Below are 21922 nucleotides of genomic sequence, written 5' to 3'. Positions count from 1 at the left end.
TTAAGATATAATATTTTTTTAAATTCAATTTGAGCAGCTCTTCACTAGGAATTATTCGATCCACTCCTGATTATGTGGCCACCTATATTACGCATACGCAATGTGTTATGTGTTATAGTCTTAAGCACGCCACATATTCACTTGGTCGGCCATAAATAGGGCGTGTAGCCAGTATGTAGCACTGTTATATTAGTAATCTAAATATTACTGTGCTTTATTTATGCACATTTTGCGGTCCCATTCGTAGATTCGCATACACAAGTGTGCTAACATATAGCAAGGCATATATTTCGATTCGAAATGCACAGGCGACGCCATTTCGGTGGCCATTTCATTGGGCGTTCTGCGTGTGTATGTGTGTGTGTGTGTGTGTGAACCGCACCCGCAAATATATTTCACTTAAAATAATAAACTTCGAATGCCGCCGCCTGGCCATATGTGTGCTATCGCCGCGCAATATGGAAAGAGCACTTCGAGTGTGAGGGAAAAGGCCTTTTGGCTGTGAGTTCGCTGCACTCAGGCGACAACTACGACGAGAGTACTACGAATAAAGCTCCCAATGCGCCCAAAACCAACAACAGTAGAAAATGTCCTAAAAAAAAGAGCGAATAAATCTGCGCTAGTCGAATGTGCACGACTTTAAGATACCCAGCGAAATGCGTTACAAGTTTAATACATATTATGATAGTATTATAGCTTTTATGAAACAAGTTATTTTCCCCTAATATCATAATTATTAAAAATATATAATTATAAAAATAAAAAAAAATATAGCTAATATAATTAAAGCATATAGAAGTAAAAAAATGGAGCATTAAAATATTATGACAATTTTTTAATTGAATTAAAATTTCAATCTAAAGTCATTTGTTATTTTTACTTACTTCTACTTCAAATTTTTTATATATTTTTGCTTAGTTTATGTAAATGATAAATACAAAAATAAACATGTTTAGTTTGAAAAAGTTGTTCTCATTTTTGTTAAAGTACATTCAACTTTATAGCAAACAACAAAAATTGTTAATTGTTATTTCTTGGCAATCTTATTTGGCAATCATCAGCGAACATCGTAATATAATCCAACAAAATGAAATCCAAATAAAATCAAATAAATAATTTTTCTTTCAAAAATATTTGACTTTAAAAATACTTGCAACGATTTTTATAATTTTTCCGAATGTAGAATTAAATAACTGAAATTTAAATAATGAAATTAAATAAATGAATCATCTGGCTATCATCAGCAAGCAGCAAGCAAGGGAATGGGTATTATTTTCGAATTTAAAATACATTTATTTCTACATAAAATCTTTCTTCTATATGATTAAAAATCGAAATTAAATAACTAAGTAGTAAGCAATATAGTTGGGCAATCGTCAGCAAGCAGCAATATTATTATCCAAAAAAAACAAACTTCGCGTTTGCCTTTGCAAACACGTTGAGCATACACCACGTATACGCTTACACGCAGCCACATGTTATACATTGACTTGCAAGCAAAAGGAAACCCAAGTACTTAAGGTAGCATTCAAGCATATCAATAAATTGAGTCTGGGATCGATTCATCATAGCAGCAAAAAGAAACAGAACAGCAACAGCAACAAAAACGAAACGAAACGAAACGAAACGTTGCTTGCTTGCAACAATAAACGGAAACGGAAATGGCAGCGACTACGCCATGGCAATGGCAATGGCAATGGCTGCAGTCTGAATTTAAAGAGACAAGCGCGGGTGAATATGAAATTCAATAAGTATGCGCAGTGGTGTGCGCTGGCTCGTGATATCTGCGTGTGTGTGTGGCTTGTGCAAATCACATTTTGTGGCCGAGATTTTGGACGTGAAACCCAAAACGAATGGCATGAAATTTGACAGCTGCTTAACTGCATAAATTCTGTGTGTGTGTGTGTGTGTGTGTGTGTGTGGATGTATGTGCTTGGGTTATGGCCATAAATGAATGGCTTGCCACAATGATTGCGTGGCCGAGACAAAAGTCACAGACACATCATCTAATTTAGTGGCCACCGATTGCCATCGCCCATGGCAATTTCAAGTTCATTCAAACGATTTACGATTTAAATGAATGAACCTCAAAAAAAAAAAGAAAATAACTTTGGCATTTTAGCCTAAGCAAATGGCGAGCATAATTCACTTAAAAGTTGCCATTTAATTATGCTTGCACTTACTCGCACGACTTTTTTGTTTGCCTTTCAGCAGACAAATGACCGCGAGGCCATTAAAGAAAAGAAAAAAAGAAAAGTTGTAAATGCCACGCACAGGATAGCAGTGAAAAACAATGATTCTAAAATGAGTGATATAATCTGAGGAAAACTTTTACTGAAATTCGATTAATCAAATTGTTTTTAAGCAGAAATTCAACTCACCAAAATAAGTTGATTTGCTTCCCATTTCAAATTACCTTTCATCACTTTTCCAATGACACGTTGCTCACAGTCGAACACACTTCCAACTCTTCCATTTTTTTTTTGTATTTAGAATAGTTTTAAAAGTGCATCAAGAAAGTTAACTAGCTGACCAACGCTGCGTATGGGGAATATTGTGTCGCCTAAGAGCACTGGGAAATAGCTAATTCAGTTTGAAAAGTGCAAAAACTGCAATTTATTCGCAGTTCAATTGGCCTTGTACTATTTGCTTTTGCAGTCAGCATAAAATAACGAGAGACTAGCGAGAATTCGTGTTGGATTAGGCAATTATTGTAAGCGAATATTTTCGTTTATTTTTTAAAAATCAAATATAATGCTTCAGACTTTTCGTAGCTGTGGCACATTACATGATTGTTGTAATGCAATAATTAAAATTGAAACATCAGTTATTAGCATACGAATGCATATCATGTATACGTCACGTGTTACCATAACTAACAAAGAAATCTTTGAAAGATCATTGCGTGCTTTTTACTTTGTTTCTTTTTTTACTTTTTGTTTCTGTTCTTTTAATTTCATCTCAATATGATGCAATTCTTATGAACTTGATGTAAAACAACAGTGGTTAAACATCAAGTCAACTCAATTCAATAAATTCGATTTAAATTTAGTTCACACATGTAAACGATACAATTTTAGTTTAGTAATTAAATAAAGCTAATCTGGTAATTTAATGTATTTACAGAACAAAGTTTAAAGCTCTCGAAAAAAAATGTATTAATTCATTTATAAATGAAGAGATATTTTGTTGCTGGTTGTGGTGCAAAACCATAGAATTCATGGCATGTTAACTCGAGCGAATAAATTGGCTGCTGCCCAAAAACTGTTGACGGCACTCGCCGAAAAACTGCACTCGAGGAGGCACTGCGAATAATATTTGGTAGATGCAATAAAGATGACTGATTTTAATTGTCGTTTGCTGGCAAAGTCATTCACTTGCAAAATTTAGCAAAAACGCAAAATTAAAAAAAAAAGAAACAACTAGGGAAAATAACACACGAAATTTGCTCATTTTTCAGGCACTCGAATGTGCCATAAACATTTCAAAATCCAGCAAAATTAACAAAAACTGTAAAATTGTGACAAGTGCCCCGTTATGCGGCATGAAATACGACAATACAGAGAGAACAATGAACGAGAGAAAGAGAGAAAGAGAGAGAGAGAAGAGAAAAAGAATATGGGTCGCTGCTGTGTTAAATTACATTTTCATTTTGTGGTATGGCAAGCGACGAAAGAAAAAAAAAGTACTTGTGAACCAAATAAAATCGTGAAAACTGCAATAACAGTGTGTGGCGCTGAAAAGTATGCTATAAAATTGCTGCCGGCCGCTGCTGATGGGCAGCACTGCCACAAAAACAACTTTCATTGTTGTCACTGCTTGAAAATTGCATGGAAAGTAATACGCAAATAAAGGCTTCAACTTCAGCTTCAACAAACACAAACGCACACACATTGTGTATTACAGTAATCAGAACACATGTTCGTGTCGTCACATTAATATACTTATCTTTTTCGACAACAATTGCAGCAGCTACAGGTTTATTTTTCTGCCATTGCCACTGCCACTGCCACTAAAATGCCATTAATATTTCATATTTCATCAAGCAAATATTTCGCGTCGCTACTCAAATTGGAATGAATGTGAATGGAGTGTGAAATGCCTATTGGAAATATTTGTTTGTGCTGTTTTAAGTTTCACCAATTCGTTCGATGCGGAAAAGTCATGTTCGTTTATATGAAAATCTTAGATAACCTTTCACTCTTTACCTTTATCTTTTTATATCCGCCATCCATAGAAATGTTGTGTTCGTTTATATCCTTGCATTTTGTCAGACAGGCAAATACTATTTCCTATTATATCCTGCCCGGTTGAGACACTTTTGTGGTTAGGCAATTCTTTATAGCTTTACTTAGACCCTTTTTAACTTTTTATTATTTAAAATTTTCCATTTAATTAACATCATATATTTTAATCAATTCATTATTTTTTTAAACGTTTTAATGGTCAATGAGATATGCCAATTAAAAATGATTAAGCCACAGACCAAAGCAGCCAGCGCTAGTAAATTTCATATGTAATCTATGCTTTAATAATAATAATAATAAAAACATTATAATTATCCCTTTCATAGCTGTCAATTAAGCGCCATAATTTGTCGACCACATATAGATTTAATAAAAAATATGCAAACATCACTTTCAAACGATTTCTTTTTTGTGGCACGATTTATTTTCGATCTTTTGTGCCGATGAAAAAATGTGCAGCGTAATTGGAGCATCAAGTTAGCTGGGATTGCGTTTGGTAGTTGTATAGCCAAAATATTTATTAACTTTCTTGCGCTCATCGTAAATCAAAACTTACAGAATCGCCAACAAAAGCGACATGGGCCAACTTGGCAGCAGAAAAAAGCACGCTGTTGCCTGCACTTTTGCCTTAGCCAGACACAGACAACCAAAAAACTTTTGTCGGACAGTTTTGCACGTTTGCTGCCAGCAGACGAACAAGTTTTATAGTTTTCACACAGAAACTAGTTCCGTGTACCCGAAAAAACAAAACAGCACAAAATGTTGTTAAGAATGAACTCGCTGTTGTATCTATCTATCTATTTGTATTGCCAGTTATCAATTTATGGTGACGAAATCATTGAAAAAAAAACAAAAATAAAGTGACTCTTTATTTATATTGCAGGACACGGCAGTCAACGCATACAAAATAAACATTGTCATACAATCTGTTTATTTTAGCGAATTCAAAGCATTTACTAAGCTACAGATTAAAAAAAAAACAATTTGAAGATAAAACAACATTCCGCACATTGCTTAAAGATAATACCACGGGCAGCTGCATTTTTTCAATTTATTTCAATTTGCATACTCCACCTGCTGATGTGCAATCTAAACAAAATAAAAACTTGATTAGCAATTGTTGATAATTCAGCATGCTCGACTAAAAGCTTCCCTAAGCGTAAGCGTAAAATTGATTTCATTCTAAACTAAGCCAATTCTCGCACTGCTTGACGCGTAATTCGCAAGTACTGCTTGCTGATACGATTATTATGTGCACTGCTTGTACTTAAGTACTGCTTTATTAACCATAAGCAGTAGATGTTCAAGGCAATGAAATCGTAACTCGAAATTGATAATCCCAAAAACTATATAGAACATAAAAAAATTGCAATTAATCGAAATTCCCGCTCATTAATAGACAAAGGTTAACCAAGTCGATTATGCCTGACCACTGAAAAACGTAGAGTAGAAGCTTATCAAAATGTTTTTCTTTTGCACTTTAGGTGAGGAAAAAAACGACAAACGCATTTTAATTAATAAATATGTAATGTATGTATTTTTGTATGTATTTAAAGTTTACGTTTTTTTTGTTGTTGTTCTTGTTGTTGTGGAATTACAGTTTGGATTGGAATTTGCATTTAAAATTGAGCAAAAAAAAATAAGCTGCGCTTCACCTGAAAATGGCCTTCGGGACCGTAATCGAGAAATTTGTCGACATTTTGTTTGCAGATGGACTTGAATGTTGTTTATATATAGTATCGATCTGGTGTAAATAAATAAATAGTATTAGATAGTATACAATTAGTGTGATAGTTATTTTAGTTTAGGCGCATAACAATAAAGTTATATTCACGTTTCATTTTTCTTTTTCTTTTCGTTTTTTGATTTTTTTTTTTTTTTATTCTTTTTTTTTGCTGTTGTGTAAACGAGATATTCGTTTTCTTTGTAATTGTATCTATATAAATTTATATTTATCAATTTGCTTGCTCGGCTCCGGCTGTGTGTGTGTTTTGTTGCAAAAATAATGCCTTTGCGAACGCGCAAAGTTTTTGTTTTTCCTTTTCGTAATTACATTATACAATATGAACTTTTTGTTTGTTTTGGTTACCTGCACATTTAGCGCTCGTAAATAAGTAATATTTTGCAATATTTATTTGTTTTTATTTTATTTGTAACTTATATACTGGCGCGTCACTTTAATCGTTCATCTTTTGCATTTGTGGCTCGTCTCAATTATAGCAAAAATAAGCTCTCTTTAATATACTTAAGTTACATCATATATGTATGTACTTTATATTTTTGTTTTGTTTTTTTTTTTTTCGTTTTTTGTTGTTGCTTAACAAAAAAAATTATTGAGCATAATCAGTTATTGTTCTTCATTATTACTTTTGTTGCTGTGGTTGTTTTTGCTGTTGCTGTATTAAATGTTGCTTATTGTTGTTTATTGTTATAATTTATTTAAATGGCATTGTTTTTTTATTTTTCGTAATCAAGAGAACAGCGCAAATTGCAGTTTTCACATTTATTGTTAAGTATACACATTGATTTCTTTTTTGTTTTGTTTTTTGTTTTTGACGACGTTACTTAAATGCATTTCGTTTTGTTTACCGTTTACTGTTAGCTGGTTTTTGTTTTTGTTTTTTTTTTTGTCGCTTATAACAGGCAATATTTTAAGAACTATGCTATAAGTATTTGACATTCATTTAAGGTAATTTTATGCATTAATATTAACTATATATATAGTACAAAGGAAATAATAATAATACACAAATTCATTAATTTAACGAAATCTCATCATCATACAACGAATAATATTTTTTTTATCATATTTGATTTCCGTTTTTCTCCGTTTTTTGGCATAATTGCAAATTATAAATGTAGTTAATAATTCAAATATAAATGTACATAAATAAAAAATTAGCATATCATATCATAAATTATTGCTGTCTCCGTCTGTATTGTGTTGGCAAATAAATTCCGATTCAATTCTTAAACATTATTTTGCCCCCTTCTATCTCTTTCGCACTCTTGCTCTCACTCTCTCTCTCTTGCACTCTTATGCACACACGTATTCTTATGGCCTGCTTCGATTCGCTTTAGCTCTATATAATGTTTGATTTTAAATACACATTAGTTTAACATCATTTTTGTTATTGTTTGGGAAACATTATAAAAAATGTAAAGTCGGGAATTTAAACATGTCTTCAGACATTATCTATGCTGCGTCTCTTTTCAATCTGTAACTTTATAATATTTTGATTTATACACATAATTATGGCGTTAATTTCATTGACCGTTGGCGTATCTTTTGTCCGATTTATATTGTTTTCGGTTGGTAATGCGGCTCTCTACAGCTATCCTTGCACACACACATATACATTCACCCATACACATACACATACACACACACACACGCACACGCAAAACCTAAAATTCAGTCTTTTTCATATACATCAAAAACAAAAATAACAGAAGGAAATAAAAAGCTAAACGAAACGTAATTAGAGCGCTAAATCAATTTGCCGTGCTTGTTGTTGTAGTAAGTACATTCTATGCTGCGAGTGCTTTAGTTGAATTCAAGATGAGTGAGTGAGTGAGTATTGTATTGTATTTATATAATTTCCGAAAATTGCATCCATTCTCCCTCCATCCATTCAGGGGATTGCACTTCATAGTTATGGCTGAGCAGAATGAAAGTCAACTGGGATCTCAACAAAAAAATCTTTTCGTAGCTCCTTCTTCATTATCTTCTGGCGTGCGACAGTTGAGAGGTTGAGTAGCGGTGCTTTGGGGCAGATTAGATATAAATTGGCGTCTCCTGGCCAGTGAGCAAGCGAAACATGGACGTGGGCATCGTTTTCATTAAGATCTGTAAACGAAATTGATATAGGGAGTGTAAGTTAGTTATAGTTTGTAAAGAAAAACAATTTAAAAGTAAACCCTCTTAATTAGAAAAATATTAAACACATGTTTATAAATGAATCAGTTAATTTAGAACTAAGCCCTGTTTATAATTATGCTTAATCTAAACTTAATCAACTTTAGTCTCTAATTCTAATCAGATTTTATGGTTCTATTTAATAAAAAAAAATATATGAAATATAGTTTCAAAATATAACTTATATTCGGAATATGGAATCTATATTTAAAAAGTCAATCTGTAAAATTCTTTTACTGCTGTACATTGGATTGATTTGTGAAGTATAGATTCCATATATTTATTTTCTATTAAATATAACAATAAATTCTGCAAACAAAATATAAAAACAAGTATTAAACTATAGGATTAAAAATAGGATTTTCATCCAAACGATTTTATCAAAAGATATTTGTAAATATGTAACAAAAATGGCTTTAGCTCAAGCCCTTAGACAAAGTGTTCTTTACATCTTTATATTTAACTTTACACTTGTTTAAGATTTGGATTTATGACGTAGTTGATATAGTACAGCAATAAAGTAACATATCAAATTCGAGGAAAAGCTCATTCAGCCAAACTCAATCTCATATTATAAGAACGTAAGTTCAATAATGAAATGTTTTAGTTTTACAATTAAATCATAGCTTCGTAAAGATTTAAATCAAAGTACATTCATAAATCGAGAATGGTTTTAGAAACAACACATTTTGCTTATACAAAATGTACCTTTAAATTTTGGCTTTAAAAACCATATAAAGTTATTAAAATGTTTGCAATTTAAATATGCACAAGAATGCATGTGTTGCTTATATTAATAGTCTAACGATATATTCCGATTTGTTCAGCCTAGACCATAAGCTTAGCTTATTCTATTCCTATTCCTATTCCTATTCCTATTCCTATTCCTATTCCTATTCCTATTCCTATTCCTATTCACTCACCTCGCCCACAGATGAGGAGAGCAGCTTGACAATGGTGTCATGCGGCACAGCCACAACGCTCTGGTTGTTGATCTCAATGATGCGATGACCGACTCGAACGCCGCCGCGTTCAGCGATGCCGCCACGCAACAGGCTGCAAATCTGCAACAAGCAAAAGAATTAAATTTCATTTCGAAGTTGATAATTTAGATAATCAAGAGATTAACTTACCACGCCATTCTGCACGCTAAAGCCGAGCTGAAAGAGCGCCTTGGGACGCAGTATCTTAACCTCGACAACGGGGGGGCAGGGCACAACGGTGAACTTGACGGCAGTTTGATTTTTGGCATTGCGTATGTAGCTTTGGCAGGTGGATAGCGGCAAACCGACCAGACTCATGCCATTGATGGCAATCAGCTGATCACCAATGTTCAACTGGCCACAACGAGCGGCCGCACCGCCCGACATCAGATTGGCAATGACCACCGTTGGCAGCATCGAACCCCAGCCGCTCTCCACGATGACAACACCGAGGATTTCACCCTTTGACTTCGGCACCACGACCTCTTTTTGCAGTTCCTTTTTGGCAAATATCTCCAGTTCATCGCCAAAGATCTCCTGACTGTTGAGCACCTCTTGGTAGTCCATTTCCTTGGCCAGATTCTCGTTCTCAATGCCATTGGCCTTGAGGAACTCCATGTAGGCGACCTGAAACGCTTGGCCAATCGATTGCGCTATAAACTGCGCCTCGTCACTCTCAAACACATGGCATATCATCTTGGGCGTCCGATTATGCTTGTTGGCCGATCCGCTCTCCTTGTTGTTGTCCTTCAGCGTTTCGCCCGAGTCAGCGACATCCGCTGCGCCCGGACACGACGATGAAAGCGTATCGAGGACAACGCCACCGCCGGCGCCGTTGGGGACAAAGCGACGACGCGCCATCAGCACCACAAGATCACCGATGTCAGCGATGTAGGAGATGGTGCGCAATGCGTGATCCATCATGATCTCCTTGAGGTCTGTGTTGAGCACCATTATCTTCTCGGTTGATATGAACAGATCCACTTCAGTGCTGGGCTGACTCTCGCCCTCCGGCGCCTGTCAAAAGGAAACACAATAATTGAATGAATAATGGAAATATAATACAAGAAGTATGTACTATATATAAAAAAGAGCAGTGTTATTCTAATTTCAATTGTTCTGCTTACCAAAGCCTAAATGTGTCAAGGAGCAGCATGGGTTATTGTTTTAGTTTTGTTAAGGGGTAAAATATGGGGCGAGAAAAGCGAGACGCATTATAACGAGCACGTTCTAAAGGTTGTTTAGAAATGATGACACCAAAAACTAAAGATTGCAACTTCTTCTTCTTCTACGCACCTTGATACGCGACACCGCCTCCTCGGCCTGCATCATGCGCGTTGATTTTGTGGGCTGACCTTCGCACACCAGCTGCGTGGAGCCCAGATAGCGAGCTCGAAACAACACGCCCTCGATTAATACTTTGGGTTCCAATAAGCCTAGACAACGCATGGGTGGGGAAAAACAACGATTAGTTTTATGAATTTAAACGAGTGTATTGTCTACAAAAGGTGCTTGAATCAATAAAGCTAAAGTTTAATTTGCTTAGATGACATCGAAATTTTAAACACATCAAATATAATCTTGATCTCTAATCTTTGCAATTTCAAATGAAAAAATATTCGGTTGAATTTAAACTTAGTTTAAGATTGAACTCAAAACTTTATCACTTAATCACAAATCAGACAAGCAAGAAAGCTACAGTCGAGTGTGCTCGACGGTGAGGCACCCACTACCCATTTCGATTAAAAATATTCATTAATCTACCGCAAATATACTTAAAGTATACCAAAGGCTACTTTAGGTATATTGATACAGTATTACATTAAAAATGTATTATATACAAAGTGTTCTAGTTCTCAGAGACTTTAAGATATGCGATATAATTCTTGGTATATTTTGAACGGTACTATATTAATATACCAAAAACATATCCTTTGACATGTTTCAGTATTTTTGCCGTATATTAATTTGGAATTTTTTAGGAATAATACCGCACTATTCTGCTTTTATTGAAAGTAGGTAGCGGGTATCTTACAGTCGAGCACACCCAACTGTAGCTTTCTTGTTTTATTATTATAGTGAGCAAAAAGTATTTAATAATAATATAAACATAATTATCAAGATTATATCATGTTTTTATTCAATCACTTTCGATTAAGCAAGTTAAACTTTAGTTTTGAAAATGTGTTTATGGAGTGAGAGGGAGATAGTTAAGTAGACAGATAGAGAGAAAGAGAGCACATCCACTTACATGGCAGGCACCACACCCAAATACATAAAAGAAAATGTCAATGCAGCGTACAAAAAGAGAAAACAAGTAGGAAAAACGTGAACACGTCAAAATTGATTGAGAAGATCAAGAGAGAGAAAGAGAGAGAGAGACACAATACACAATATAAAATCGATCATCGATCTCGTTTGCTTGTGCTACAGTATATATATACTATAAACATTGTTTAGAGGGGGCGTGTAAACACACTCCAACAAAAGCTGAATATATATAATATAGACACAGAAGACGAGACATGTGACGGTGGGGTGGAGAAAGGGGGTGGGGTGGGAAAGGTCTTAGTACATACACTACTTACCCTCCTTATTACGCGACTTGGCCTTCTTGTCGCTGTTGGCCGAATCCTTAAGGGATTTAATAGAGCCCGTCGGGCTCTTTGAGTATTGCAGCTTCTCCGGCGAACTGAGCGAAACATCCGCATTGCCCACAATCTGGCAAATGTCAGGTGAGTTGGGTGTCAGCGAAGTGCCAATTCCCTGCCTGATGGTGGCCGTCGAGTAGCTCTGCGGCTTGGGATTGCTGTTGGTGTCGCTGCCATTCGCATTGCTGCCGCCAATGTTGTTGGCCAAGCCATTGGCATTGCTGTCCGCCGTTGCGCTGGTTGTCGACTGCCATGATAAATCAAAGTTAGTAAATAGCACGATTCGAAATACAATTAATATCGGTTATATGCGAGAATTAAAGAAGTTTGCATTAGTTAATTAATTAAAAATTAAATGAATTCTTATGAAACTGATTGAAGCAATAGAAAACATTTGAAAATAAAAAGCTATTGCCTCTTTTTAGCTTATTAGAAAAACTAGCATTTAATATACAATAAAAGAAACAATTTTACAAATTAAAGAATATTATATGTAAGCAACTCTTAATTAAGTAATAATTATGTGCTTCTAAAACTTCATTTCATTTTAGTAAGTTTAGTTAAAAAGTGAACTGCATCTATTCGAATTTTACAACATTGTTTTTATCAATTGAACACAGCCTGTTAATCTTAAACTATTGAGTTTAAAGGTTTACAACATCAAGGTCCAAATTTAAGGAATCATTTGTGTATCAATATCAATTTGCATGAATCTTTCAAACAATCTTAATAACCGATATTGATTGCAGTTGCTTTGTCAACTGTTTACCTGCTCGTTGAAAAAGTCCTGCTGTCCCAGCAAACGATCCGTTTCGAGATCCGTGTCCGCCTCATCTTCATCCAGGCCACGCGTTGTGGTTGCGCTCTTGCGCGGCACCCAAACCGGCGAATCGGGATCCGCAGGCAGCACTTCATCGCAGAACTTTAGCTTGTCCGGCTGCGCTTTGGCGCGTTGCAGCGCCGAACGTATCTCTTTCATCGCCTCTTGTATCTCAACTGGCGCAGCTGCTGCTGTAGATCCAGATCCAGCGCCAGCCACAGCTGTCGCTTTGCTGCTGGCAGCGACTGCTGCTGCTGCTGCTGCCGCCGCCGCCGCTGCTGCTGCCCCTGCGGCATACACTGGACCATAGTGTGTTTCCGCGGGACAATCGCTATCAACAGCAGCAGCAGCAGCGGCAGCGGCATTCACAGTTGTCTGTGGCTCTTCGCACACTTCGAGTGCTGGCGGGGGCGTGGCTGTGGGCGACTCGGGCAACGGCGGTGGCGTTGGCAGTGTACTCGACTGTGTGGCATCTGTAATTAGGCTGACACCATTGAAATCATTCGCAGCCAAACGCTCGCAATCGCTATTATTGCTGTTGTTGCCATTGGCATTGCCATTGTGCTCATGCTCGTTGATCTCCAGCTGCTGTTGCTGCTGTTGTTGTTGAGCTTGAGCTTGAGCCGGCTGCTTGTCACATACAACAGAAACATTGTTCTCCGTGTCGGAGGCATGGCCACTGCTCAGTCCATCCTCGAGCACCGGCATACTGGTGTACAGTTTGCCATAGTCGGTTGTGGCGCAATTAATATCATTCGACAGACTGTCCAAGTCGCCGCAATTCGAATCGTAATCCGTTGTCTCCGGCGACAGTGTGAAATTGCGCGAATGCCGTCGGAGATTCGCCTCCAGTTCGGTGTCAGCCAGATCGCCGCTGCTGCGACTATTCGAATCGATGTACAGCTCGATGTCGTTGTGCTCCTGATAGCCAGTGTGTTCGCTGGCCTACAAAAAATGAGAGTGCAAGAGAGGAAATATGAGTAATTTGGCTTATGACTGTTCCAACAATTAACTGGGTGAAACATTCAACTGGAATGCTGTTTCTAGGCATTAGTAAACACCGTTATGTAAATGACGTTTCAATGAGTAACTTATCATGGCTGTGATTCAACTTTTGAATATGCTTAATTCATGGTCATATTTAATTAAAAACCTTGCTAGATTCTAAGACAACTTAAATCACTTTTGAAACCTCAAACTGCTGAAGAATAATAAACGCTTGATGAGTACATTTTCGAATTCTCTAAAGAGTGAATTACTTCATAGTCAACAAAATAAAATTTAATGAAGAAAGTTAATCAAACTCTTTAGAATATGTATCTAAAGACTAATTAACTTTCCAAGTGAATTCTCCATCAATTTATTGACTTTATGGGTTGCAAAGTGAAGTCAAAGTAAGAAAACAAATCATACTTTAAAGTGTCTAAAAAATAAGTCACATTTTAAGTAGTTAACATAAAAAAATTGCATTTTTCTCAAGCTAGAATTACTTTACAGTCTGTTACATAAAAATCATGAAGAAACCTAATCAAATTGTTAAAAAAATATTTTGTATTTTTATGAATTTGTACTTTAGGATAAAATCTCAGCTATCTATCTGCATCAAATAGCGAAATTGTGGCAGCATTCAGATGAATGCAAAACTTAGCAAGCATTGAGCAAACACAACAACGAACAGACAGTTTAATAACGTCTTTTAAAAGAGACTTCCTGTTCAGATACTGAAAGAAGTCTCCACTCATCTGACAGACAGTCGAATGACGACTTTAAAAGCGACTAACTTATCAAATACTCATCGAAGTCTTTACTCACCTGTATCCTGGGCGAGCGATGCACCATGTAGAGCTCGTCTTTGGGTATTCTAGCCAGACGCTGACCGATGTAAGCCTGCTCGATATGTTTATCCACCTCGCAGACGCGCGGTTGCATGTCCTACAAATGAATCAAGTATTGTTATTCAGTTTGTGGTATCAAATTCCAACAAACTCACCGCACTGGCCACATCATCGCCACTTTCGGTTGTGTAGTCCGTGAAGCGTTTCTCATCCTCATCGGGATTCGCCTTGAAGAACTCCTCGAGCACTTTGCGCGTCTCCGAGAACTCGTACAGATAATCAAAGGTCGGTGTCTTCGACAAGGAGCCAGTTGTTCCAGTTGCACTTGCCCCTGTTGTTGTTGTTGTAGTTGTTGTTGTGGCATTTGGCGTTGTGCCCTCGTGATCGATTAGATCAATCAGATTGCCCACAGATGCCTTACCCACGGCCATACTCCCCATCATCATCACATTGTTGTTGCTGCTCGGCGAGACGCGTTGCGGAAAACCAGGCGCACGTTTGGGAAACCCAGCCGATGCTTTGCCCGTCTGCTGATTGCCAAAGCGACGCGGCGAACCCTCGTATTCGGCAATGGGCAGTTGTCCAATCATTTTCGTCACCTTCAGCACATCCTCGTTGTTGCCACGATCCGCAGCATTGCTGGCAGCAGTAGAAGCAGGAGACACCGCAGCTCCAGCAGCAGCAGCAGAAGCATTGGCAGGCAATGCTGAGGGCTTGTTCATCCAATTCGTGTCGATGTCGTCGAACACAACAATTTCGCCATCACGCAAGCACTGACCATCCGCTTTGCCCACATCCGTTGGCGAGCCAGGACTGGCCAAGCCCTGTGGAATGTGGATAATACTATTAGTATAATCGATATCTGGGCAAGTAAAGTATGTGGACTTACCTCAGGATCAAACTGACTGCTGCCTGGACTGCGTCCCACGCGTATTTGATGTGGATGCGGTCGTTGATAGTAATAAGCAGACGTTGGACAACCGGGCAGCAATTGATGTGGCGGCGGTGACAGCTGCTCAAATGTTGGATGATGATTGTGATGTTGCTGCTGCAGCGACTGCTGCTGTTGCTGCTGCTGCTGCTGATGGTGATGATGATGGTGATGCATGGGCGCATATTGTAGTTCAGCATTTAGATCGGGTGAATTCAACACTGTGCTAGCTGGCGTCACATTCGGACTGCGAGTTCGCATCTCCCACACATAACGTTCTTGTTGTGTCGACTGCGATGGCTTGCCACCGAAGTTCATGTGCAGCTCCGTGTGTCGTGCACCAACAGCAACAGCAACAGCAGCAGCAGCAGTTGCAGTTGCAGCCGTTGCAGCTGCCTCCATTGAGTCGTTGCTGCTGTCGCTACACGAATTCATTGTGCTGTTTTTGTTGTGGTGTGTTGTACACTGGACTATCAAAAGTTTGGACAGCTGGACTGGACTGGACTGGATTTGGCGTTGGGATGCGTGTTGACGACTTTGTTGTTGTTGGCTACTTTTCAGCAGCCAGTGTTTAATTCAACTGCCGCTGCTGACATGCTACGCTCTCAGTGCGGTTAGCCTACAAGAGGAAGAAGAAGAGGAAGATCACCGTAATTAGTAACCGCGCATTCAATTGATGATCTAATGTTATGAATGGGCACGAATACGAATCAATGAATCAGCAACAGCTCCAATGCAATTCTTCGTTGATAGCAGACTGTTGTTGTTGTCTGCCGTTAATGCTGTCTTCTGTTATTGCTACTGATGTTGTTGTTGGCTGTTAATACTGTTGTTGCTATTGTCTGTTATTGCTGTCTGCTGTTAATGCAGCTGTTGTTGTTGCTGCTGTTATTGCTGTTCTTGTTTACTGTTGTTGTTGTTGCTACTCGTATTGCAGTTGAACTTAAAAATCAATGATAGCGTTTAGCTGCAATTAACCTAATAACAGAGCTGGTATTCCAATAAGAGAAAATAATTGCACACGTGTGATTTCACGTATCTCCTTGTATATTTACATATGTATGTGTGAGTGTGCAAGCTTTTTAGATATGCGCACTTAAACTTGGCCTCTAAAATGTTCATGCAACAAAACAACACACACACATACACACAGCCCAAAAGGAAGTCATGTATATTTGTATGTATTTTCTCGTACACAAAGCATAAAAAAAACAATAAATATATTGCGAGACAACAAAGAGCAAACCGGCGTTGGTGTTTGATTTTGTATTAAAAGAACACTCCACTACAAGCTCAAAAAAAGGTATAGCTGACATATGCATGTACATATTTGTATACACACAAACACACACAAAGACATGTGACACATGGACATGTCCCGAGCCATGTAATTGTCTGCATATGCTAACTGTGTGTGCGTGTATTTGCTTCACTGAAGAGTACACATGTATGTATGTGTCTGTGTACGTGGATATTGGCATAGAGTATTGTTAAAAATCAATATATTTGCTGCTTTTTTTTTTGGGTGGACGACCCGACCACCGTCCTGCAACCGTAGAATAAACGCCGCCCGCCCGCAGCAGCAGAAGTAACAAACTACAACAAGAACGGCAGCAGCAACAACAACAAATCAGCAGCATAACAATGTGTAATTTTCGACCGTCTTTAATTTGCAGACATTTGTCTATACGATAGTTATTTAAAATTGATTTCTACGCACTGCACCACCATCATTGATATATTTTACAACATTGAAGTTGGCGAAACACAATTGTATTTAGCAATCTTTTTGCACGGGCTTTTTAATGACACATTACCGATTTAATACATTTTATTCACTTTCTTGCAGCTAGTACACGCAGCGTGACCGTACTTTAGTTTGCCAAATTTCCCAAAAATATACCTATAAAGAAAGATAGCTGAAAATACAGCGAATTTGTTTAAATTACACTGCGCTACTTTTTAAATTTCTTTAGTATTCTTTTATTTTTTATGCACACTCACAGGCACTCATTGCATAGTATTCAAATAAAACGATTTGTTTTATCCCTTCATTTTAACATAACATTTAACATATGCGTCCATATGCGGCTGTTATTCTGTTAACGCTCGATAACGCGACAGGTTGGTTTGTTTATCTATCGAGAGAGGTGTTTGCAGCGTATATCGATAAGTTGCACACGCTGGGGCGATAACGATGTTGCCGCAGTCAGTTACAGAAGAAAAAACAACACCAAGCGAATCGGACGTGTATGTTAATGACGACCGCGACCGTTGCGCGCGTTTAAAGTGTGTGGCTATTTGCTAATTGTTATTTTTTATTGTTTTTTTCGTGTGTGTTATTGCTTGATGTGCAAGCAACTTGTCGCGCGTGTATCAATTGTGAATTGCTATTAAAATGCAAACAAACATAATTAACAACAACAATAACAAAAAGTGAGTTGTTACCTTGTTGCTGCATTCTCTCCCACTCGCTCTCTGCCTCTCATTTTGGTCCTGTTAAGCGCACAAGCGCACAAACCAGATAATAGGTAGGCCCAGTGTTTGTGTTATTATTATTATTATGCCTAAATTTGGCCAACATCGAAATGGTGCGTTAACTTAATTAGCCAACGTCTTTTGTGTGTTGTTTTGACTTTGTATCTAAGGGAGACACAACAGTTAAGCGTAGCGTACACATGCCATCGCTGCAGCCGCAACCAAAGCAATAGCAGTAGCAGCAGCAGGGTGTGTTCCTCCTGCGTGTGTGTGCGTATACAAGTGTATGTGTGTTTGTGTGTGTGTGTGTGTGTGGGGGCTGTAAAGGAACCTGTGCTAAAAATCAATAAAGCACGCGCGTGCAAAAGTCAAACAACAGAGGGAGCCAGTGAGTCCTGTTTCTCTTTCACACAGCCAGCCAGCAGCCACCTGCATATTTACAAATACAAGTGCGTAGTAGGTGTGATTTCTCACACGCGTGCTCTCTCTCGCTCGCTTGCTCGCTTGCTACCTCGCTGTCTTACTGCCTGTATGTGATCTCTATTGCATTGACTGAGAAGGACGCCAACTAGAACGACGAACAGCAGCAACAAGCACAAAAGCTTCGCTGCTGCTGTTGTTGTTGTTGTGTTGCTGTTGCTGTGTGCAATTGCAATTGCAGGCAATTTCACACATGCTCGTAATTGTTGAAGAAAAAAAAAAAGTTATTGCAACGCAAACTGACGGCAACAACTAAAAGCGTTAAAAATAATAAAACACCGTTAAATGCGCGCGCTTAGTTAGTCGAGCGTAACCAAAGCGTCTAAAGTTGTTGTTGTTAAGCAGCTCTCGTTATTGTTGTGGCAGCTGCAAATTGGCAACGCACTTGCCACTCGCCACTTGCCACTTGGCAACGACAAGCGACAACAAACGCACAACAAACATTGTCCGGGAACGATGCAGCTGCTCCAAATTGAACCTGGACATCGACATGTTCGTACTTGCAGCGTTCTTGGCAATCAGTTAAATTGCTCTAACCAGCAACCAGGCAACTGTTGTTGTTGTTGTTTCCAGGAATATAATTACGCCCCTCCGCCCCTCTCTCCCCTCTTTCGCATCGAGCCAGTCCCTGATGCTCTTGGTTACGCAGTTTGTATCTGGTCAACAAACTTGGCTGGCTGAAAGATTATTGCAAACTCTCTTCTCTTCAAGCAAATGTCACTTCAAAGCAGCTAAAAAGCAAATAATTTGCTCTTCTTTTTCTTTAAACTTAATTCGCAAAATATACAGATTATTTATTTTAATTAAAAAACAATAAGCTGATGAGAATTTTATTTCTGTTCCCAAAGAATCTACAGATTATTTATTTTTTTAACTTGAATAGTTCTTTGCTTAGTCCAAACGATTCTACAACCTATATATAATATTTTTCTTATATGTGGTCATTGACTTTTTATTATCTTAAGAATTACCAACTGCTTCTTAGATAGTATGTTTAATCTAAAATACAACTTCAATCTATTTAAATATCACTGTTTAACTATATTTGATGGGAATCTGTCTAAAGAATTTCCACATTGTTATAATATTTCAAACTTCAAAATTCTTACAAATACATCAATTTATATCCATTATATTATATATAATTAGCTAAAATGTAGAAAATCCTAATTTTTACCTAATTCGTTTTTATAAACTAAGAAGCAATGCAATTTAAATCAAAATTGTGCACATTTTGAAATCAAATCTCTTTCAAGAGTTATTGCCATGCAAATCAATACGCCAATTATTTGTTGGCCATGAAAAATAAATGCTAATTGGATCCCTTGTGACCTCAACGAGATTTCCCAATTGAATTAAGCTTTTCAATTGAATCAATTCGATACAGAAACTAATGTAATTATATTTTCCAACTCAATTTTCATTGCCGTCACTTGAAGAGATAAACGATAAACTTGCAACGGATTTCACATTCTAAGTGATTTATTTGCGACAACAATTTCTCATTTAATTTATCTAAGTGATTACACAATGTCTTTCAATTTGAAGTTGTCTCAAAAGTGAATTGCATTTTAATTAATAAAGATTTTATTTACGAACAGATTTCAAATGTATTCTATCTTAATTTTCACTAATTGATATCCATGTGATTCATTCCCTGTTTCTTTACCTGGCTGTAATTTCATTTATATTTTTAATATCATCTTCTCTTAAGATTTCTAAGTGCGAGAAGTTTGAGTATTTTTTAATTATGGAATTTTGAGTGTGTCAAATGCGCTGTTAGGTTTCATATTTATTGCCATGGCATTCAATTACTTAGTCTTTCTCATTTTTTTGTTGTTTTTCTGTCAACGACGAGTTTCTAGTTAGTCACTAGCCATATACGGCATATATACTATATTCTCTAGATACAATAAAACACACTCATAGCATGCAGGTAGCAAAGTAATTAAAGATATAAAAATAACAACAAAATTGCCAGCGCGTCTTACTGACTCGTTGATTCTTTTAATTGCAGCTGAAAAAGTCACACGAATTTGTCATTTAAATTGTAGATGGTATTTTTATAGTATATTAGTATTTTTGTATAGTATATTTTAAAATTGATGAAATTCTTAAGCAGTTTACTGATTAAAAGTCACACGAAAAAGTCACACGAATTTATCCCATAAATTAAAGATGATACTTTTATAGTATTTTAGTATTTTTGTATAGTATATTTTAAAATTGATGAAATTCTTAAGTAGTTTACTAATTATTTGCTGCTGAAAAAGTCACACGAATTTGCCATTTAAATTGTAGATAGTATTTTTATAGTATATTAGTATTTTTGTATAGTATATTTTAAAATTGATGAAATTCTTAAGTAGTTTACTGATTAAAAGTCACACGAAAAAGTCACACGAATTTATCCCATAAATTAAAGATACTTTTATAAAGATACTTTTATAGTATTTTAGTATTTTTGTATAGTATATTTTATATTAAGTAGTTTACTGATTAATTGCAGCTGAAAAAGTCACACGAATTTATCACACAATTTAAAGATTGTACTTTAATAGTATTATAGTATTTTTAATAGTATACTTTATAATTAATGAAATTCTTAAGTAGTTAATTGTTTTATCTGCAACTGAAATGACACACGAATTTGTTTTATAAACTAAAGATGGTACTTTTACAATATATTAGTATTTTCTATATTATATTTTTCAATCTATAAAAATCTTAAGCAGTTCATTGCGTAGTAAAAAAGATAGCAAAAAGCAAGAGTATTTGAAGTGCGGTTTGCTTATCGATACCTTCAGCACTTTGTTTTTGTTATTTTTTATTTAATTGGCTTTTGTTGTCTTGGCCCAAAAGACTCGCTAATGTTCTCTGCGCTTTGCCAGCGACAATTGAAAAAAAAGTTATTATTATATGGGCTTTATGGGTTGTTTTTTTTTCTGTTTCTGTTTCTGTTTTTTACTGTTTACTGTAATTAAAAAAATGCAATATACAGAATTCAGTTAACAGTTAAGTTCTTAACTGCACTGGCAATTTTACAGGTGAGCAATATGAAATAATTTACACTTCACTGCCATGCTCTGATTGCGATTCAGACTGCGAGTTAAGAGAGGAGAAAGAAGAGAGAGGGAGCGAATAGTGTTAATAGTGTTAGTCTTATGAGTTATCAGAGTTATCGCATGACTATCAGCTGACTGCGTCGCATATCTTATCGCAATGAGTCATTCGGCGATCCATTAAATTGAACCGAACTGAAAAATTGATTTGACTAAACTCGATTTGACTTGCACAAGTCGAGAACTCGAACTCGAACTCGCTTTTGTTTTAGTTTTAGTTTTTTTCTCGTTTTTTCCCAGCATAGTTCCATAGTCTCAATGAAGCTAGTACCTGCAGCTGTTGCTTGTTTTATTTTCATTTGTATCTTGTTGTTGTTCTCAGAGAACAAACGAAAAGTCGATAAACCAGTTTGTGACTTGACTTGGATGACTTGAAGTGGAATCAAAACAGTTCAAAGGGAACTGTTTGCTGTGTGGAGAGAGAGAGAGAGAGGGGAAGATGTTAACTTCCTCAAC

General features: G+C 36.8%; 2 protein-coding genes across 9 annotated transcripts in view; one reads left to right on the top strand and one right to left on the bottom strand.

The window, feature by feature from the left end:
• Positions 1–6165: 6165 nt before the first annotated feature.
• Positions 6166–17333, bottom strand: LOC133847394 (uncharacterized). Of its 4 annotated transcripts, none has more exons than XM_062282392.1 (10): positions 17204–17333; positions 15345–16005; positions 14611–15279; positions 14433–14552; positions 12570–13565; positions 11738–12047; positions 10446–10585; positions 9300–10166; positions 9090–9230; positions 6166–8097 (listed from the first exon to the last, which is right to left on the bottom strand). In XM_062282392.1, exons 2-10 carry the CDS (start codon positions 15819–15821, stop codon positions 8026–8028), a joined length of 3792 nt encoding a protein of 1263 aa, XP_062138376.1. In that variant the 5' UTR covers positions 15822–16005; positions 17204–17333; the 3' UTR covers positions 6166–8025. The 4 variants fall into 4 exon arrangements, with proteins under 4 accessions (XP_062138376.1, XP_062138375.1, XP_062138377.1 ...); XM_062282391.1 differs by having other exon boundaries at positions 17107–17239; XM_062282393.1 differs by having other exon boundaries at positions 10446–10567; positions 17107–17239.
• Positions 17334–17596: 263 nt separating this feature from the next.
• The window catches only part of LOC133849114 (serine-rich adhesin for platelets), a 33009-nt gene continuing 28683 nt past the window's right edge, over positions 17597–21922 (top strand). For 3 of the 5 annotated variants that reach the window (XM_062285001.1, XM_062284999.1, XM_062284997.1), the window contains exon 1: positions 17597–17917. The gene's annotated coding sequence lies outside the window, so the exon portion shown is untranslated. The remainder of the gene's footprint in view (positions 17918–21922) is intronic. The other 2 variants (XM_062284998.1, XM_062285000.1) reach the window with 2 other exon arrangements.

This window comes from Drosophila sulfurigaster, chromosome X (genome assembly GCF_023558435.1).
Source record: "Drosophila sulfurigaster albostrigata strain 15112-1811.04 chromosome X, ASM2355843v2, whole genome shotgun sequence".
NCBI classification, from domain to species: Eukaryota; Metazoa; Arthropoda; class Insecta; order Diptera; family Drosophilidae; genus Drosophila; species Drosophila sulfurigaster.
Note: the sequence above shows the minus strand (reverse complement) of the source record. Positions and strands in the feature narration are given on the sequence as shown.